Raw genomic sequence first — 22,279 nt, forward strand, 5'->3', positions numbered from 1 at the left:
CAATAAAAATAAATTATATTCATTTTTAAAAAATAACCCTTTAAAAATGTAAAAAGTCATACTTAACTTGCAGACCACAAAAAAACACCCATGGGTTGCATATGGCCTGTGAAACATTGTTAAACCCTGAGGTATAACATTAACACACATACACAATCACTCAGCCTCTCATTTTCCCTTTTGGTCCCTAAGCTGTTTAGTGGATGACAACCACAACTACATTTCATTATGTTAAGTTTTTAAAAGACAAGATGCAGTTATGTAAATACTTATGCTTAGGTGGCAATCTAAAACTTGTTTATGTGTGTTTCTTTGATTGAAAACTTTTGCTTTTTAATGCCAATGCTAATATTCTTCAAGTAAAGATAAAAGGTCTAAATAGAATTCTGAAACACTTAACAGGAGTACAATAATCCTTTACTAGAAAGAATTAGAAAGGCACTGCAGGCATATAACAATATCAATCATCTCACAGGCAGTCACAGACTAGAGGTAAGTGAAAGGGGTCTCCAGTATAAACAGCTGCCATAAAGCGTATTTGCTCCTTTGGTGATGTTTCACAAGTTTTAATTCAGCAACCATTTGATTTATGTTAGTAATGTAATACCTACATATGTGTGTATGTGTGTGAATATTTATCTACATATTTCTCTAAAAGACTTCTGATTACCTACAAGTGAGATAAGGTTACTTATATAAATAAATAACAAAGAGTAATGTTTTACAATGAGTGAACAAATATTAAAAGCAGAAACAAGAATTATTTGTTCTGCTAGTATCGGAAACAGAAAAAAACATCTGCCTCTTTGGGACATACACACTTTAATGGTTGTACATGGCAACACAATACTAAAATATGATATGCATTGTAATCACAAACATATGGCATTTTAGGAAAAAGCAAAATCAATAATTTTTTAAGACGAGATCCAAAAAGATTCTTTAGAAATCTTAGTTTTGCTACTTGAAAAAGAACATAAGATTTAGTTATATACATTTCTGAAGAACACAGCATCCCTTAACAAAGAAGTTATTGTCTATAAAATTTACAGAACTTAACCTATTAAATTTTCCTATAACCTCAATACCTTGGTTACATAGGAGAATAGGTCAAATCAAACCTGTTTATGCCACAGCAAGAAAAAATATCTAGTGTTATTAGTTATGGTTTATGTCAAATTTGTAGTTTTGGACAATAACTAAGAAAACAAGATACAATTTCATTCTTCTCACTATAAGGTTCTAATATTATTTTTCTAGTTATATAACTATTTTCCAAAGTCATAACTCTATAAACTTCCTCAATCAGGAAACAGAGAGTAAAGGAAATTTCTCAAAGCAGTATTTAGTTTCACTGTCCTAAAATCAACAGAAAAAGATATTTTCTTTAAAAAGAATTGTGCCACGTCAGACCAACATATATGGACACCCACAGAAATATTTACAGGTGTCCTAAACAGAACAACCGCTCTATTATGTTTATTTTTGTATCAATTCTTGTACACTGAGCTACCTTTTCCTAAGGCTTTTGATACCCCTTTGGAATAACAACATGACCAGAATAATATTTTTTAAATAAGTCATAAGTTATACTGTACTTGTCTGTTTAAAGATGACAGAGTGCTGAATAATAAAAACAACACACATACCGGAGTCTCTGTAGTGGATGTGGCTGGCTGTTGTAATGACTGTGGTCGAGATTCCTCTGACTGAGTCCTAACCAATCCACTACCATGACCTTTGACAGTATCACCATTGGTAACTGGAGGATGTTGCTGGGTCAAAGCAGCTTTTAATCTCTGAAATGCAAACACCATTAAAAATTTTTTTTAAGTCCTTAAAGATCATCATGAATATCGGTAAGACAAACAGTGAGATCTTAGGTAGTTTCCTTGAGTCTTTTTGCCTAGTACTACTAGAGAATTATGTATTTTGCTGTTTCTAGTGAATTTTGAGAAAATAATAATAAAGGCCTTAAAAATGTAACATCGTGTCATTGGCCAAGTAAGCACTGGCACCAAATCTGCAAACAGAGATCAAATGGGGACAAACTGAGCCTCCTCCTAGAACCTACAGCTGAGTTTATCTCTCTTAGGTTTTTCCTGTCCCCAGTAAGCAGATCTAGTTCTCTTTTGATGTTGCAGTTTGCCAGTTAATTATTGGATTGTATTGGACTCACATTCAGAGCATGATAGATCTAGTATTAGAATGAGGCCCCAGATATTTATGTCTACCACTTTCTCAAGATACAATTTCAGTGAAGCTTATTATGCTATCAATAAAAATTTGTCATATATGACTATTTTATCTCCCAACCAGTTAGTAAGCTCTTTAAGAGCAGAGATTATCTTATACTTTTGGGTATTCCTTTTAGCAAATGGTATAATTATTTGATACATAGGTATAAAAGAAACACTTGTTAACTGAAATTGATTTCTTTAGTGAAAATGGTCATATGTGATCTTTAAGGTGGTTTTATTGTTACGATCTGTAAATATGAAATAATTTGCAAAGATAAATCATACCACAGTACCTTAGCAATGAAAGGGACTTCGGGGATCCCACAGACCTGAGACTATTATTGCTGATACTGTTCTTAATAACTAAGATGTAGTTCTTGGGCCCCAAATATACATTATTATAGAAATTGGAGTCAGAGTTATATATACTACACTTTCCTACGATTCTTATAAAGGTGCATCTTTGAGGGGGATGGAGGCTAATAAGAGAGTGAGAGCGAGTGCGAGTTAGAGACAAAAGAGAGAGACAGAGACGTGAGAACTATGTTGCAGCCTACCCAGTGTTTCCCAAACTTCTCAGAAGTAAATAACTGTCTGGGGTGTTAAGTGTTAAGAACACATATTCTTGGCAATCTTTTCCTTTCTTCCTTCCCTGAGTATAGCAGAAAGGGGTGAGTGAGAGAAGAGCTTTTGAAAAAGATCCCCAAATAATACTAGTACAAGTATTTCCATTCACTTCAACTAAGAAAAATTCAGAAATTTTTATAACTATTTCAAGACTTGTAATTTCTTTCTTTTCATCTAGGCCTATCTTCTTACTATGTGATCCAGATCCCATAAAATCTGAAGCATATATGAAAAGATCACCAGAATTTTAACTGAGGCAGTAATTATGCATGAACAAATGTTACTGGACATTTTTTCTCTCTCTTGCGAATCACTGTATATTCTGGGTGTGATTTTTAAAATAAAGTCAATTTGTAAAAAGAAAAGTTTTCTTGAGATATAAGTTACACATAGCAAGTTAACTCTGTTTAGTGTACAATCCCATTAATTTTTTTTTTTTGAGAGGGAGTCTCTTCCTGCACCCAGGCTGGAGGGCAGTGGCATGATCTCAGCTAACTGCAACCTCCACCTCCATGGTTCAAGCAATTCTCCTGCCTCAGCCTCCTGAGGAGCTGGGATTACAGGCCCATGCTACCACGCCCGGCTGACTTTTGTATTTTTAGTAGAGACGGGGTTTTCATGTTGGCCAGGCTGGTCTGCAACTCCTGACCTCAGGTGATCCACCCTCCTCCGCCTTCTAAAGTTCTGGGATAACAGGAGTGAGCCACCGCGCCCGGCCTCTATTGAATTTTAACAAACAAATACACTCATGCAACCTACCCTACAATCAGGATACATAACAGTTTTACCATAACAAAATCCTCATGCTCTTTCCTGTCATACTCTCCTCCCTGGCCCTGGAAACCACTGATCTATTTTCTGATCCCAAGAGTTCTGTCTCTTCCAGAAGATCATATAAATGGAAACATACATTGTATGGCCTTTTGAATCTGGCTTCTTTCCCTTAGCACAATGCAGTTGAGATTCACCTGCGTATTATCTGTGTTATCTATTATCTGTATTATCTATATTATCTGTAGTTTTTTAATGAGTTTTTAATTGTATAGTATCCCCATTTTACACTTTAGGAAACTAGGTATCATTTGCTCAAGGATGCAGAGCTGTTAAGCTAGTTCAAATTCTGGATATAAACCTAGATCTCTTCAATTTCAAGTTCAAAATATTTCCATGGCACCATGCTGCATACTTTATCCTTGGTGCTACCAGAAAACACAGGGAAAGATCAAGAAAGAGAGTCTGAAGCTTTGTGGCTTAATGATTCAAAAGACAATCATAAGGATTGAGAGTGCCAAACCTGTTAACTGCAACTGCTAAGCCAGGATCAGTCATGTTTTCTCCCTCTTTTCTGACAGACTACTTCTTCATGAATTATAACAATTATCACTTATGTAGTATCTTGGTGCTTTCACTGATTAGAACATGCAATGTACTATGGTCTTATACAGCTGAGAATACACTTTAGGTTCAGCACCTAACTCCACCTCAAACTATCTGTGACTTTGAACTTAACATTGCATCTTTGAGTCTCAATTTCTTTACCTATAAAACTTGGAATAATAACTTCCTTGCAGAGTTGAGTTGAAAAACAAATGTAACATGTAAAACTATCTGACTTGTAAAAGAATTTTTCAGATGTTTCCTTACTTCTTTAAGAATACTATTGAGGCCTCTATTTTCTTAGTACGGAGGTCCAAAGAATCAGGAGAGTTTCTATGTTTCTGAATTTTCAAAATGTCCTTAAGGGTCATCTTAAGCATTACTTTGATCCCAGACATATTTTATATGTGAGATATAAAAAGTAGAGGTTCTTCTTCAAAGACTTTCCTCCCATCTAATTAGGAATAAATAGTAACTTCTCTTAGAAGCAAAATTTATTCAAAGACCTGTGCTAATATTCTTAAATATCTGCTAGCTGTAATAAAGAAATCAATGTACTTTATGTTCTTAGCTCCCACAATTTAGCCTAAATATATGCCCTGGCATGCTTATACTGGTCCAAGCAAGCATTAGGTCATAGCCTGTTCCTCTTCCTTATTTGAAGGTGTTTTTACCTTTCTCAGGATCCCACAAGTTACTTTCTCCTTCCTTTATTCTCCTCTGCCTTTGTTTCTTTAAAAAGTTCTAAGTTGCTAGCCAATCGGGACAAATACAGAATGTGAGGTCCCGTTCCAGTCAACAGAAACCACACACAGCTGTAGGGTGGACGCGTCAGGTTATAAATGACCCTGTCTCCTTTGTTTGGTGTACTCTTGTGGGAAAACTGCTGGCGAGTGTACCCTTTCTGCAGAAAGTAAAAAAACTGGCCTTGCTGAGGAAATTAAATTCATGTTCACGTGCTATTTCTTTACGGCACCGGGGAACAAGCAAGCATTCCTGACAGAGACATGCTCAAGACCATACCAAAAACTGAATTTTTCAGAATCAAGACAAGATTCCTAGTTCCTTTTATAAACAATCAGAAACAACTATATTAGTAGCTAAAACATAGGCAATTAGGACCCTAATAATTGATGGGATAATGTGGAAGTGGATGGATTAAAACTGAAATTAAATGAGGGACTAAAGTAGTAGCTGGCTAGAATCAGATAGGAATACTCAGGAAAATGATGAAGAAGTATTTAAAGTAGAAAGACCTGAGTTGGAAAAGTGTGGGTCAGAACAAAGGGAGACAGCCTTGGGAGGTCATAAGTCTGCATATTTACATATTTTATAAATAGAATGTTAGACATCAAAATACAATGACTAGTAACTAGTCTATAGTGATACATTGGGGCTTTCATTTCTAGTTTTAAAATGTGCACAGACATAACTAGAGGTAGAAATGTGAGGCTTAGTAAATTATGTGTTGGGAAAACATTTTTAAGTCCTTAGGTAGAAATCATCATAGAATTGAAGAGCATTTAAAGTTTTACAGTGAAGAGCTTAACTCTCAGAATTAATGAAATACAGTAACTGCACATAGGGGAGCCTGAAATACATAAACATCACTCTCTTGAATAATCTTTAGTAGGGCAAGTTACTACCTTATAGAGCACTTAAAAGCAGCATCAGTATCCATTCATTATCCTTCCTTGACTGCCCTAGGGTATACAGTACTCATCCAGTGAGGAAGCTCTAATGTTTGCTCCATGCTGTTACATTGATTACAATGGGTCTGAGTTGAAAAGTATGCCAGTGGGTATACAACAGAAGAAAAAGATTTAAAGGGTTAATTAACACTGTTCTAAACTGTCCATTAATTTTTCTAAAACTACAACAAAAATGCACATATGCTAAAAAAATTAGAATTAGGTCAAAAAAGCAGTCACTAAGTATCATTCATATAAATTTTACAATTAATGTAAGGATATCTACAATCCAGCCATACATATTTGTTAGGAGCATTTGAAGAAGGCCAAATACTTTGGTTTAAAGAAAAATAAATGAAAATACATATAAATGTAATGAACATCTATTTTACAACAGAATTTTGGGGCTAGCAGAGATAATGAAAGTCAAGTAGTCCAATCACTATCTTACAGATACAGAAACTCCAAAAAACTGAAGTTACTTCCCAGAATCATAGTTAGCAGAGATAAAACCAGAAATTCTACTTCTTGACTCCCAGTTAACTGAACATATTTTAAACAAAAGCTTTGCCAAACTGGAGCTCTAGTCTAATGTTAAATTTTCTAAATCTATTAGTGATCAATTAAGTCAAGCATCTGATATTGGTCAGTCCATTACTAAGATCAAAATCTCTCTCAATGGACAAATTTAATATATGTAAATAAGGATTAAGTACTCTGAGAAATAAAGATTGAGCACTCACAAAAATTAAAGATTTAAGGTGGGGTGTGATGGCTTATGCCTGTAATCTCAGCACTTTGGGAAGCCAAGAGGACTGCTTGAGCCCAGGAGTTCCACACTAGCCTGGGCAATATGGTAAAACTCCATTTCTACAAAAAACTTAAAAATTAGCCAGGTGTGGTGGTGCATGCCTGTAGTACCAACTACTCAGGAGGCTGAGGCAGGAGGTTTGCTTGAGCCCAGGAGTTTGATGCTGCAGTGAGCTCTGGCCTGGGCAACAGAGTAAGACCCTGACTCAAAAAACAAACAAACAAAACCCCCAAAAAACAAAAGGAGGACTTTACAAGGTCTACATTATCCAACATGTACAAGAAAACTTAGGCATAATTTTAATTTAAAGGTAGACTTTGATAAACAAAAATGTCTTTATTATATTTCTATGAAACAGATCAATATTTTAATGTTTAATTTTCAGTGATGTAAAGTTCAACTACCATATTGAAAATTTTTTTTCTTAGAGAGATACAGATTGTTTCAATTAATTAAGGGATGAATAATTTGCTGTGCTGACCAATCTGATACATTTGCTTTAAGAGGTGATCTCCTAGAAATAATTTGTCATTCAAGTTCTATGTTGCACCCTTGAAAATAAATTTTATCACATCTGTCAGAACTTGGTAGGAACAAAGTACTCCATCATAGTTCAAAGAAAAAAGATAATCTTCTCTAGAAACAATTTATGAAAAAGTCAGATCCATATTTCATATGTGCCACAAAAGCTCATCAGAGTAATAACCCTCCTTCTCCTGGGTGTTATCCTACCATCTGCTGCTCTATTACTTATCTTTATTTTGCAACTAATTAACAGCATAATCTTCTAAATTCAGCAAGTTAATTATCATTATTGTGGTCTATGCAGCATCATCAGTCCTCATGAAATCTTGTCTCCCCACCCCCAGAGAACATATGAAAATCAAGTAGGTTGAGAGAGGGTCTGTTTCCTTGGAGTGGGCTCATTAGGTGTTTGCTGATTAGCTCGGCATGAAGAGGCAGGTCAGAAGAATTCTGCTGAACATGAGGTTCCATGCAGGGCCCAACCAAGTTAATGTAGGTTTCTGAACATTTGCCAAGATGCCCTCTGTCAGCTTTCAGTAGAAACCCCCTGCAGAAAACCTACTGGCTACCCACTGTGTGCAAAGATATTTCTCAGTTTGTCACACGTCTTAAAAAAAAAAAAAAAAGATTCTGGAGGATACTATTTAAATACTTTCCTAAATCTTAAAATCCCCAGATGATTAACATTTTCTTATTCAGAACGGTTGCTTTTTGATTACAAATATTACAAAAGAAAACTGTTTTATTAGAAGAGTAATATGATTTACGTGCTTAGTGACAAAACCCCTAAACCAAAATTTGGTGACAAATAGTCTAATTCTGTAGAAAATTATATCCTGGGAATTTTTCTGTTGTATTAAAAAGTACTAGACAGTCTTTCATTTTTCGGGCCCTATCGACATTTCTTTAACACATTCTTACTTTTCCAAAGGCTTAAAGTTCTTAAAAATTAAAAAACACAAGCTTACTGTGAATTTTTTGTTGTTGTTGTTAGTAGAAAAGAAAGATCTTATTTCAGTATTCACAACACACACAAACACAATGCATACATAATATCTTCCTGGAAAGGCACTGAACATCTGAAAATCAGGGAATTACAAAAGCATCCTTGGCTATGTTAGCATACAAAGTAAATTTCTCTTCAGCTGTAGTATGCTACTCATTCTTCCATGTTCCAATCCCATTATTCTCTTAAGTTATTTTTAACCACAGGTCATTTTAGCAGAACTACTGCTACAATATACAGCATGTTATTAACAGATTGTCATCACAAAGGTCCATGCAGAATCCTGAAAGGATGATGTTTAAAATACTTTCAAAGACCTGAAAACAACAAAGTACAATCCAACAAAAGCAGTAAAAGAAGAAATTACAAGTTTTAAGGTGGTGGTGGGTTAGGGGGGGCGGTGTGCAAACAGGTGTAGGGTCAGAAAAATCATTTAAGGTGTAACATGAATCTAGGGAATGTGAGCTGGGAACCACTTATTTGGAGAACGTGGACTTGGAGTTCTATATTTAAGGCACGAAAGAATCAAGTTCTGTGACCATTTATTTGGTCATTAAGAAAGCTCTGTGCACTGGGATATGAACCCATCTTCAATATTCTTCAGTTGGGATGACAGAATTGTTTATTTGGTGAGTCTTCTTAAGCCCACTGAAGCTTAAAAAAGTAAACCAATACCACTGACATTTTAATTTCAAACTTTAATTTCAAATAAACTATAACTATTTGGTATTTTACATTCTAAAAGTGTCTAATTTGCCAAGCGGAGTAATGTATTTCCCTTGGACTTTAAGTGAAAATGTTTAATTAAGAGATTGACTTGGGCTTGTGATTTTAGTTGTAAGTGCTGAGATAATCTTAAGCAAGCTTCTAAATAATGAATATATAAGAAAACTATGTATCAAAAACTATGTAACAAAACACTGTAAGTTTACTTAAATTTAAGAATTATTAAAGTACTTGAGAAAGTCAGATAATTGAGAATTATTGAGTACACAGCTTTACATGTATATAGCTTAGCGTGTTTTTTTTTTTTTTTTTTTTTTTTTTTGAGACGGAGTCTCACGCTGTTGCCCAGGCTGGAGTGCAGTGGCGCGATCTCGGCTCACTGCAAGCTCCGCCTCCTCGGTTCACGCCATTCTCCTGCCTCAGCCTCCTGAGTAGCTAGGACTACAGGCGCCCGCCACTGCGCCCGGCTAATTTTTTGTATTTTTAGTAGAGACGGGGTTTCACCGTGGTCTTGATCTCCTGACCTTGTGATCCGCCCGCCTCGGCCTCCCAAACTGCTGGGATTACAGGCTTGAGCCACCGTGCCCGGCCCAGCTTAGCGTGTTTAAGATTATACTTTAAGCTCTTTGACAAGCAATCATTACATAACTATACATGTAAATTGCCTTGAGAACTTAGGAAAGAACTAGGTTTCTAAACTTATAATCTTAATAAATCTTATATTATGCTTTAAAAATAGTACCTGAATAATCATTAGGTGTACCACTCACCATCAAGGGCATTAAAATCTTCCCCCTCCCCCCAAAAAATATGTAAAATCAAAACCCAAAACAAAATATCTCATTGATAAAATATAATCCTAATTGCTACACATGCTGGAGAAAAAAAAAAAAATCGTAACAGTCTTCTTAGGAGAACATTCTTTTTTGACTCTCCTGATGGTCACTGAACACATTTGCAAGAAAAAATCTCAAAATTTAAGATCATGTCTATTGAATTTCTTAGAACCCAAGAAATGTTTGCCATGTAACAACTGATAGAAATAGTTGTTAAATGATGTTGTTAATATGAAAAGAATATTGAAGTGTGAAATAATTTCTACACAACAAAAAAACCTCAAGTAACCAGAATTCCCTTATCCAGTACACTCACATTTTAAGTTACCAGTTCATGTTACTATACCAGCATAACAATATCTACTGTTTCACAAATGAGCTGAAATAAATAGCTATGATCTATTAGAAAATGAAATAAAGGAAAATAAAATATACCAAAGATGGTAAGTTCCCAAACCACAATGTAATTAAAATATAAATCAATATGAAAAAGATAAATAGAAAAGCCTTGAAATACTTGGAAATTATACAGTGCACTTCTAAATAACTCACAGGTCAAAGAAGAAATCACAGGGGAATTAAAGAAGTAATGACAATAAAAGCATAGCATATCAAAATTTGTACACAGAGGAAATTTTATAGCTTTAAATGTCTATATTAGAAAAAAGGATTTAAATTGATAATCTAAGCTTCTACTTTAAGAAACCCAAAAAAGATAAGCAAATTAAGTTTAATTAACCAGGAGAAAACAAATATTAAAGACAAAAGTAATAGTCAATGGGAGTATAAACATGCCATTAAGAAAAATAAAGGCAAGCTACAGACTAACACAAAACAGACAGTAGAAATATATGTATCTTTCTCTCTAACAAAAAAGCCTTATGTCCAGTATAAATAAAGAATTCCAGGCGAGTACAGAGGCTCACGCCTGTAATCCCAGCACTTTGGGAAGCTGAGGCGGGTGGATCACCTTAGGTCAGGAGTTTGAGACCTGCTGGGCCAACATAGTGAAACCCATCCCTAAAAATACAAAAATTAGCTGTGTGTGGTGGTGGGTGGACTGTAACACCAGGTACTAGGAGGCTGAGGCGGGAGAATCACTTACACATAGGACAGGGAGGCTACAGTGAGCCAAGATCGTGCTACTGCACTTCTAGCCTGAGTGACAGAGAAAGACTGTCCAAAAAAAAAAAAAAAAAAAGGAATTCCAGCCAGGTGCAGTGGCTCACGCCTGTAATCCCAACACTTTGGGAAGCTGGGGTAGGCAGATTACTTAAGGTCAGAAGTTCGAGACCAGCCTGGCCAACATGGTGAAACATCATCTCTACTAAAAATACAAAAATTAGTTGCATGTGGTGGCGGGAGCCTGTAATCCCAGCTACTCGGGAGGCTGAGGCAGGAAAACTGTGTGAACCCTGGAGGCAGAGGTTGCAGTGAGCTGAGATTGTGCCACTGCACTCCAGCCTGGGAGACAGAGCGAGACTCTGTCTCAAAAATAAATAAATAAATAAAAATAACAATGCAATCATAAAAGCAATTGGCCGGGCACGGTGGCTCTCGTGCCTGTAATCCCAGTACTTTGGGAGGCCGAGGAGGGCGGATTGCCTGAGCTCAGGAGTTCAAGACCAGCCTGGGCAACACAGCAATCTTTACAAAAAAATACAAGTAGTCCCAGCTACTTGAGGGGCTAAGGCAGGAGGATCGCTGGAGGCTGAGAGATCCAGGCTGCAGTGTGCCAAGATCATGCCACAACACTCCAGCCTGAGTAACAGAGCCAAACTCCGTCTCAATCAATCAATCAATAAAAGAAAAGCAACACAATTTTTTAAATGGGCAAAAGACCCACAACTAATGTCTGGCCAAAAAGGAAACGGAAATTAAAACTATGAGACACTGCTAAACAGCTCTAGAATGTCTATGATTAAAAAGACAGGGAAAACTAAATGTTGGCAAGAATGTGGTAACAACTGGAATTCCCATACACTGCTGCTAGGAATATAAACCTTTGGGTAAAGGTTTAGCAATTTCTTATAAAGTTAAATGCATACCTACTCTCTGACTCAGCAATTCTACTTTTAGCTGTTTAATCAATAAAATGAAAATATATGGCCACGAAAAGAGTTATATAAGAATGTGTATAGTAGCTTTATTCACAATAGCTAAACACTAGAAACCACTGAAGTGTCCATGAACAGGAGAATGGACAAAGAAATTGTGGTATATTCACATACCACTCAGCAATAAAAAGAAGCAAACTATGATCACTCAACAACATGGATAAATCTGAGACATGCTGAGCTGGACATAAGAGTATAAAGTGACTATATGAAATTCTATAATTCATCTATGGTTACAAACATCAGAATAGACGGAGTGGACTGATGGGAAAGAGAGAAACTTTTGGTTACAAACATCAGAATAGATGGAGTGGACTGATGGGAAACAGAGAAACTTTTATTCTTTTTAATTTAATTTCCTGATGACCTAAAAGAAACAGTTATTTAGGTTAAGTATAAAGTTCAAGAGTTTCTAAAAATATGGCCTACTCTTGCAGGCAAAGGTATTTCTTAAAATTGGATTTGTTCCTTTTGAATTAATTTATAGAAAAAAGTCCAATTAATATGTAAAAATATTTTTAGATGCAGTACACAATAACAGGATCTCCTTTTAACATCTATATCTGCTCTACTCAGTTCCCACTGCAGGGTAAATTAAATTGAATTTTTCATCAATACAGTATACTAAAATGGGAAGTGCAAAAAATGCCCCTGGTGAAGCTCCTCTGCTATCAAGTGAAGAAGATTCATCTTAGTATTTCCAAAGCTCTGACCTGAACATACTACGATGTGAAAAATTTCCTCCTTGGGTTTTTAGGGTCTTCTCTGACAATTAATAACCATCTAATTTTTATACTCTTGAATGAACCAACTGTTGTTCATTCAGATAATATGTAAGTTTTATTGCTAAAACGGGTGTCCTGTGCAAATTTCTGACTGATTGTCTGCACTAATGGAGAATAGTAGTAAAAATTTTTCAGGCCGGGTGCGGTGGCTCACGCCTGTAATCCCAACACTTTGGGAGGCTGAGGCGGCGGGATCACGAGGTCAGGATTTAGAGACCAGTCTGACCAACATGGTGAAACCCCGTCTCTACTAAAAATACAAAAATCAGCCAGGCATGATGGTGCAACACCTGTAATCCCAGCTACTCAAGAGGCTGAGGCAGGAGAATTGCTTGAACCCGGGAGGTGGAGGTTGCAGTGAGCTGAGATTGCACCACTGTACACCAGACTGGGCGACAGAGTGACTCCATCTCAAAAAAAAAAAAAAATTCAGCTTTGCAATATGTTTTAGCATGTAAAAATTTGTATTTAGTATAGTGCCTAGCAAATAACTGAAGCAAACAGAGGGTGTCTAATAACTACTAATCTACTGATTACCTAAAGATACATTAATTGCTGTTATTAGCCCTATTATGATATAGAACATTAACATCTACCCAATTGATGTTATTAATTAACTGACATTATTGTATTATAACACAGCAAGGAGAATGATGATTTTTATTTTATTTTATTTTTGAGACAGAGCCTCACTCTGTCACCTAGGCTGGAGCGCAATAGTGCGATCCTGGCCCACTGCAACTTCAGCCTCCAGTGTTCAAGCAAATTCTTGTGCCTCAGTCACCCGAATAGCTGAGATTACAGGGTGTGTGCCACATGCTTGGCTAATTTTTGTATTTTTAGTAGAGACAGGGTTTCACCATGTTGGCCAGGCTAGTCTTGAACTCCTTACCTCAGACGATCTGCCCACCTCAGCCTCCCAAAGTGCTTGGGATTACAGGTGTGAGCCACCGCACCCGGGCCTGATTTTAAAAAATAGAAGCGTCAAATCTTCTACTAAGAAAATTAGAAAGTTTATAGGATTTAGGGTTAAGAAGTACCCCAGAAACCAAAGCTTAATCCTTTTATTTTACAGATGAGGAAATGTAATGTCAGGAAAGTTAAAGTTGCTTAATTAAAGGTAGTGAATAGTGGAATTAGGATTAAAATTAAAATACACATCTAAACATTAATAGCATCTAAACAGCACAACAGAAAAAAATGGTTTTCTTTATATGTATCATGTTTGCTCACTTGTACACTATTTCAGAATTCTTTTTAATACTGTTAAAACCACTCATCATTATTAGCAGCACTGCCTTCAGATGATCACATCTAGTTTCAGATGTAATACTCCTATTTTCCACTAGGAGGAGAAAAAGCCACAGGCAAAAGCCAGACAAACCACAAGTGATGAGAAACAGAGTTTCTAATCTACCCACTTATTTTTTAAAGTATCACTAACTACTCACTACGCTAAAGGAAGATTTTTTTCAAATTTTGTGGTTCGCCTATAGTATAAAACAGTCCATATCTTAATAAAAATGTGATCTAAATTGTATATTTGAAGCAGGTTTTAGTGAAAACATTAATTCAAAACAGCTTCAAGCAATGTACAAAATCTGGCTTACCATTTTTGCTTCCGACTGTACTGGTTGGGGAGAGGAAGGACCCGGGATTCCTGGAACACTAGGCACCATGGTGACTGGTCGAACGAGCTAAGCATAAGATAAGGAAAAATAATTGCTAGACAATATATTCAAAATGAGATTTGTACTTTACTGCTGTTACAATAATTTGAGACTTTAAGAATCAGAACATTGTAAATTTATCACTAGCTGATTTTATCTCTATACCAAATCCTTATTTGGTCTTATATCCTGACTTATCCTTCAAAAGTTGTCAATTTCTGAGACATGTGCTTTCCTAATCTTCAGTTTTTACAATTTCTTTCTTAATGGTCCCTGTTAGAAATTCGTAATAGTCAAAGTGATTAATGCAAAAATTCTCAAAGATATGTCAAACGTCCATTTTGAATCTGAAAGGAAGAATGTCAAAACTTGTGACACTTAGGCATAAAAAATAATTTCAGCAAAGAACTTAGATTTTCTAAAAAATGAATTTTCTTATACATACCACGTAATAACAAATAACACACTGTAATAATTTCTCAAATAATATGTAGCAGGTTTTACCATTTTGGTTTTTTCCTTTTTTTTTTTTCTTAAACCTAACACTGAGTGAACACAGTTACTGTATAAATAAAGCTTATCTTTTCTTTCATTTCAGGTTGCTTTCATCACTAAGTACACGTAACAGGATAATAAGAATCTCAAATACAAGGCAAGAATGTTTCCCTCCTCAAAAAAATATCCTCAGTAAAGAGGAAGAAGATACCTTATATCTGAGTCCTCACAGTCTCTCAAATAATGCATTTTGAACAACAAAGTTCTTTTTAAAGAAGGCACATTATCTTGAAATTACCTCAATCAATGCAATTTTGGATAGTTCAAAAGATCACCTGTAAGAATCAGTTAATTAAAAAAGATATAAATATCAAACATTAATTCTAGTAATATTCTTAGGGGTAATCTCAACAAGAGTGTTGGAATGTTTACTATAAGCTTTTTAAAATAATTTTTATTTTTATTGTTTTTCAGACAGGGTCTTACTTTGTTGCCGCGCCTGGAATGCAGCAGTGCAACCTCGGCTAACTACAGTCTCAACCTCCAGGCTCAAGTGATCCTCCCACCTCAGTCTTCTACAGTTGCTTCCACCACAACTGGCTAATTTGTGTTTATTTCTTGTAGAGATGGGGTTTTGCCATGGGATTTTCATTTTTAGATGAAAATGAAAATAATGTGTTCTGGAAACTGTGCTAGATGTCTCAAAAAGTGGTTCTCAGGATGAAAACTTGAATGTCAAAGACATAAATGAAGAGTTTGTTTGAATAAAACTGTTTTATGAAATACAGTTAAGAAAAAAGCAATTTTCTAACACACATTCCAAACAATGTGTTTTTAAATGTTCATTAAACTATTACTTTTTTTTTTTTTTTTGACTTGGGGTCTTGCCCTGTCATCCAGGCAGGATCCATAGCTCACTGCAGTCTCAAATGCCTGGGGTCATGCAATCCTCCTACCTCGGCGGCCCAATATGCTAGGATTACAAAAGGCATGAGTCGCTATGCCTGGCCAAACTATTACATATTATAAGTAGACAGTTAACTATTTTGTCTATGTCTTTCAAAATTTATATATTTAACACACCCCACAAAAAACTTTTTTGGGGGATCTTTTCACAGGGAAAGTGAAAGATTATTTTGCTAGAACATTTCGATTTTAACATGATTGGGCTATCAAAGATTCTGCAAACCCTACTTGACCACAAAAATTCAGAGTGTGTCTTTATAAACAATTTCCATACTAATAGAAATACCACAGAGTTATCTGACAAGTATTCTAGAATAAATATCTTTCTAAAATTTGAAATCTGTGTTAATATTTGAATGCTACAAGCCCAGTCAAATTGAAATGGGTTGAAGAAGATCTCAGTATAAAAAAAAAATAAGATTTTGGGTAGAAGAAAATATAGCAATACTTTGAATGGTATATGCTATTACAATGATAACAAATAAATACTATCAACTGCTAATCAATATTATGTTAAATTCAATTTCATAAGCCAGTCAAGCAGTCAACTTTATTTTCTGACTACAAAGATCAGTTTTGCGATAGAGATTTAAATAGTCTAACTTTCTTACTGGGACTGCAGCTGGAACATGCACATTAGAACTTGTAATTGATGCAGGAATAGCAACAGGCATGGTTTGTCCATTAGGAAGATGTAACAGAAGAGGAAATGGGCCTGGTACAGGGCTAAGAGAAACAAAAGAAGATAAATTTTAAAAAAGAGATTCATACCAACTGTCTCTTAAAAATACAACAGTATTTTTACTCCTATAATCATATCATTTAAAAATACAATTTCTAACCACAGCAAAGCAAATGGCAAAATTTATTTTTAATTGCATCTTAAATGCATAACCTGTGTAGCAGTATTAAAAAGAAGAGAAAAGTTATGGATTTACTTGGGACAATCTCTAATTTGTAAAATGAGAAAAATTCTCATCAGATAGTTCTTGGGAGCTACCAGTAAGAACTGAAAGAAATGGAATCTGGTGATGGAGTAATTTTATATTTTGAGTGAAACAGCATGAAAACAAGACTATCTTAAATTCGCATTCTATATTTATTTTTAGTTGTATTTATCTTCCACTCTATTAGTTAATATTTATATTAAAGAAGACTACGCAAGTACTTTTTCCAAAATTCAAAGCATGCACACACATACAAAACTAAGATCTTGGTTTGAATAATCAAATGTCTTAGGAAAAATCGTAACAAAACAAACTTAGTTCATGTACATGTTCAATGATTGGCCTGAATCACTTACACAATTGGCCTGTTAGAGGATGGTGCCTGGGTGATTACGGTACTTGAGGTTGGTGAAGGTACTGCCTGCTGAATAATTACACTTGAGTCAGAACTTGTAAGCAGCACATTGGGAACCTGTAATGATGCTGGACGAACAATAGCTGATGTGGGCTGTGCCGTTTGTGCCAATGGTACTTCCTATTTAACAATGAGATCAAGAAAGGGTGGCATTTAAAAATACAAATCAATTCACATACCTTAGTGAACAGAATATAACACACTTCTAAAAGCATCTACAGAATAACAACTGCTCAAAGCAAATTAATATTTAAATTAATTAAAAGAACATTTTAGAAGAGCTGTAAAGATTCAAATGCAATGTTCAATTAATATTTTACTTTTAAAAAGACGGTTTTTTTTTTTTTTTTCAGTACAACTTGTTTTCCTGTCAATCCAGAAATAAGTTAGACTAGGCAACTTGGCTATGATACCAAGAGAATTTTAATAAAAAATAAAAATATAATCCATTCTCAGAGAATCACAGAACTTAAAATCCAGAAGGGATTGTTTAGTTTCCCCTCCCTCATTATACTGTATAAAGAGGAAACAGGTCCAGTGAGGCTGTGTTATGGCTGATACAAATTAAGTAACAGAAATAAGAATTTTTAGATACAATACAATACAAATTTAATTAATTTCAGTTAGCTACCTCATCTATATCAATAATTTCTCAATATCAAAAGGCCATGTAATACTGATATCTTGAATATAAAATAAATAATTACTGGAGTGAACTCTTTCAAGTTAGGAAAACAGAATTTGTCAGCCAAGACCTTAAAGACGGCATTTCCTCTGGCTTTACAGATTAGAGAACAAAAAGTTTTAAAAGATTTTACCCAGAATTCCTTAAATAAGTCAGTGTATACATTGGGTCTATTGTGTTTTATGAATTGGCCTGTATGGTGCCACTTACCATCAAAATCTTATTAAGCTACATAGGAAGGATAAACTAGTACTATTGTAACTTCATTTATTCAATAAGTTGAGAACTTAAGCTCTCAAAGACTAGTGGGAAGAGACAATAAATAAGTAAAACAAACAACAAAATTTCAGATTGTAGTAAATCTTAAGTGTTACAGAATAATATGTGCAACGTAACAAAGGGTGAAAGATTAGCTGAGGGTAAGGAAGAGTCAGTTAATTTAGATAGCATAGTAAGAATAGGTGAGCTTCTTTGCAAAAACAGCATTTGAACTGACGATGAAAGGGTAAGGAGGAAAGCATTTCATTGTAGGGACAAGGAAGCAATACCACATGTCATGTCCTGAGGTAAGAAAAAGCTTCAAATATTTGATGAACACAAGAGAGAGGCATGAGGTGAGGATAGATGCGTAGACAAGCCCAGATAAAAGAGGACTTATGCCAAGGAGTGTGAAGTATTTTAAATACAATGGTAGACCACTGAAAGATTTTAAGCAGGTGACATGTTTAATGTATTAAAAGTCATCTTATAGAAAATGGATTGGAGGTAGAAGCAGGAAGACCAGTTAGAAGGTAACTGTTAATAATCCAAACAAAAGATATTGATGGTTTGGGCTTAAGTGGTGTCACTGAACACAGACATAGAGGATGAGATTCAGGTCTGATAAAATATGCTATTAGTTTCAGTGTAAAAGAAAAGAATAAATAAAGGATGACCCCTAAATTCTCAGCTAGAACAACTAAATGGGTGGAGAAAATTTACTGAGATGGGGAAAACTGGGGGAACAATCAAGGACTCTGATTTTGACCTATTAAGTTTAAGATGTCTATTAGACATAGAAAAGGTGATGTCAAGATGGAGTTGGATATAAATATGGCAATCTGGTGAGATACCTATGCCTATAGAAATTTGGGAGTCATCAGTATGTAGATGTTTATTAGAGTTATGGGTCTGGATGAGATCACCTAGGAAGAAAATCAAGAAAGAAGAAGAGCTCCAGATTTTTTTTTTTTTTTAATCAATTTCATATGGTATACCTTGCTCAAGGAGGGCCTAACAACTGGGGAATGCAGAAAGAAGGAATACTCCTAAAAGATGCTGGAGCAGCCATGAACAATGAAAAACTGTTAAGTGTGAAAAGAATGAAATGCTCTTTAGGAAAAAAGATTTATATCAGAGATTTAAAAAGCATTTCTAATAACTGTGATAATGTGAAAACAACCTTTATGTCCAAAAAGAACAAGGTAACATAATACATATCATATAATAAAATAAAGTACAACCATTTTGGGGAAATCTCTAATGACATGGGAAAATATTCATCAATACTGAGCGTCTAAAGCACAATATAAAACAAAGCTAGGATCTTTGTATCCATCTATCCTTCTATTTATTCACTTATATATTTGTACCTATAAATGTATATATCTAGGAAAAATGTTTCAAGATAGTAATCTTATTCAATTATGTGCTAATAGGTGATTTTGGTTTTCTTTTCATTTTTCTGTATTCCTAGAGAAGAAGGAGAATGTACTTTTAAAATCAGAAAAAGAAACTGCAAAAAAAAAAAAAAAGCATTTACTCTTAGCCAAAAAGTTATTTTTTCTGTATTTCCTTATTTCTAGCTCCTCCGCCATGACAGAAGTCCATTAATAAGTATAGTTTTAGAATAACAATCTAAAAAAGAATATTGCCTCTTCGCTGTGTCCTGCATGGTACTCCCAAATAAATATGTGCTTATTCTATGTGCTTGTGAACAAAAGAGTGATCAAGAAGTTCCCATAATAATGTTACTCAAAACACAACTGTAGCCCAGGTGGTCCCAGATTATCTTGGTATTCAAGCTAGTATCATCATCCTCCTAATTGCACTTACAAAGATCCACTGCTAAGATTGAGTAACTAGTCCCTTAATCCTGTAAAAGTCTATAAAACCATTGTTCAAATAATTTTTTGAATAGATTCTTAATTAAGCTGTTACTGTATGAAAGTAGCTAAATATAAAATAGCAAAACCCAGAAAAATTAAGTTAAATTTATACATTCATAAATCTTTTAAAAATAAGTTTCATCTAACATGACTGTTCTCCCCTATAATTTTTCTGTGTACAATAAAACTGCAGTCTTCTTACCCTGAAATATCTGAGTATTGACAGGCTTTCACATATAAAACTATTGCAAGCTGACATAGAATTTAATACATTAACATTTTGTGGAGATTAAATAGTAAACTTTATTTGGGTACTGTTCTTCCCCCTTAGTTTGTATTTCTAAAAATTTCTAACCTTTTCATCACTGGTAGTAGACTCTGGGTGAGGTAAAGGACTATCCTGGTGAGTTGTTTCTACAACAGAAGGTTCCTCAATTTTGCTTCTTATGATAGGTGTTGCAAGAGGGGATAAATCTAGAGGCATCTATAATTCAAATAATAAGGAAAAGGTTACAAGTTCAAAAACAGTATGTCTAAATTTAAAAAGCAGGAAGTATAAACTATGATTACTTTTCTGTCAGAAGTACTCTTTAAATTTCATGGTTACAACATACTTTTTTAATGTCGTCTTCTGAAGCTTTCTTGAATTCATTCTCAAATGGACTTGCCAACTCATTAAACAAACCCACTTCTTCACAGTTTTTCAAGAATCTTGTTGGTGTTGGGGTCTGATCTGAAATAAATGTCAAGAAGTAATCATGCATATTTAAATATGTTAAGACTCTAAAATATAGCTACTAAGTTAACAAATTAGCAGGACTGGTTCAGTCAGTTGTTAATTCTCTCTTTGGAAAGACCTCTTCCTTTAAAGCAAACAAAATTTGGTTAAATTTTTGCTGTACTTCATATTTCCTCCAATTTTAAGAACTATGAAAGTAGGAAAGAAGTCCTTTTTGCTCCTTAGTCCACTGCTTCTCTTTGAGTAGAATGGCATAAACATCCTCTACTCAAGACATAAACTACTATTATCTAACACAGTATAAAGAATTTTACAAAATTTACATTATTAAAAACTACAATTATTTAAATAAATGAAATTTGGGGAAAACTAGGATAAGAGCATATATATCTGCTTTAACTTGGTTCTTCCACTAGTTGTTCATACGCTATATGAAAGCAAACTAAGATAAAAGAGAATCTTTATTAGGCAGATAAAAATATTGTAAGAAAGAAAAAAAAAAGTTAAAACAGCCCTAAAACAACAAACCCTCTTTTTGCCACTATCTACTGAAACTAATTTTCTAATTAAATGCATTTTACAAGCTAGATACAAGGGGTATGTGTGAGTCACATGCCTCCAGAATGTTCTAGTTTAATTCCTAGGGAGTAAAGAAATAGTTCACTCTATTTTCTTACAACATGAAACATTTCAACTTTACTCGAATATGTACTCCTAACCATGTACATTAACATATGTACTCAGTGTTCATGTATAGGCTACAAAAAATGCCAGGTAAGATTTACACTGAATGAAAAGAAACTTATAAATTCTGCCTATTTAGTGTTATTATTTTCAAGGGTGTCTATTCATATTGATTAGAGTTGGTAGCACATTCAAATTCTATTCACATTTAATATATTTTAGAGCACCAATTTTACAGGCTATAGCAGGGATCTAGCCTAAGTGAAATAAAAGTACTCTTCTAAGGAAGACTCTTCGTTTAAGAGAAAATACTCATAATTTCTTTTGTAAGATTAAAATTTACATATTTGTTAACCATTATATCCCCACAGAGGGCATTACTTACTATTTTATCTTTGCCCCCAACATGTATACTTAGAGTACTAGTATTTTTACTATGTACAAATATATTTAACACTAAAATGACCCACTTGTAATACGTAACTAGACAAAATGCAGGCCTGTCTCAGGCACTGTTAGTAATATCAGAATTACTAGAAGGACTCTATTATATCATAATTTTACTAGTTTCTAGCCTATCCTTTAATTCCCACCTCCCAAAAGATCTCAAAAATCACATTATAGTAAGTAAAGTACATATATTAGCTTAAGTCCATCATGACTAAATTAGTAGGTCAAATCTAAATTTGACTCCTGTTCATACCCAAGGGTTTGTCTATCTAAGTTCATTAGAAGGCTCTGAAATTACATTAAAGGGAGGGAAAAAAATCTTAAAAAAATAAAATACATA

The 22,279-nt window shown here is 34.6% G+C and overlaps 1 protein-coding gene across 3 annotated transcripts in view; it reads right to left on the minus strand.

The window, feature by feature from the left end:
• Nucleotides 1–22,279, minus strand: part of ATF2 (activating transcription factor 2) — a 91,587-nt gene that overhangs the window by 22,206 nt on the left and 47,102 nt on the right. For all 3 annotated transcript variants that reach the window (XR_003721316.2, XM_028830861.2, XM_028830859.2), the window contains 6 exons: nucleotides 20,681–20,799; nucleotides 20,422–20,550; nucleotides 17,176–17,354; nucleotides 16,484–16,598; nucleotides 14,352–14,438; nucleotides 1,650–1,799 (listed from right to left, as the gene is read on the minus strand). Coding sequence is in view for 2 of the 3 variants with exons in the window: in XM_028830861.2 (XP_028686694.1) it covers nucleotides 1,650–1,799; nucleotides 14,352–14,438; nucleotides 16,484–16,598; nucleotides 17,176–17,354; nucleotides 20,422–20,550; nucleotides 20,681–20,799 (779 nt within the window). In the remaining variant the exon portion in view is untranslated. The remainder of the gene's footprint in view (nucleotides 1–1,649; nucleotides 1,800–14,351; nucleotides 14,439–16,483; nucleotides 16,599–17,175; nucleotides 17,355–20,421; nucleotides 20,551–20,680; nucleotides 20,800–22,279) is intronic.

This window comes from Macaca mulatta, chromosome 12 (genome assembly GCF_049350105.2).
Source record: "Macaca mulatta isolate MMU2019108-1 chromosome 12, T2T-MMU8v2.0, whole genome shotgun sequence".
Lineage (NCBI taxonomy): Eukaryota > Metazoa > Chordata > Mammalia > Primates > Cercopithecidae > Macaca > Macaca mulatta.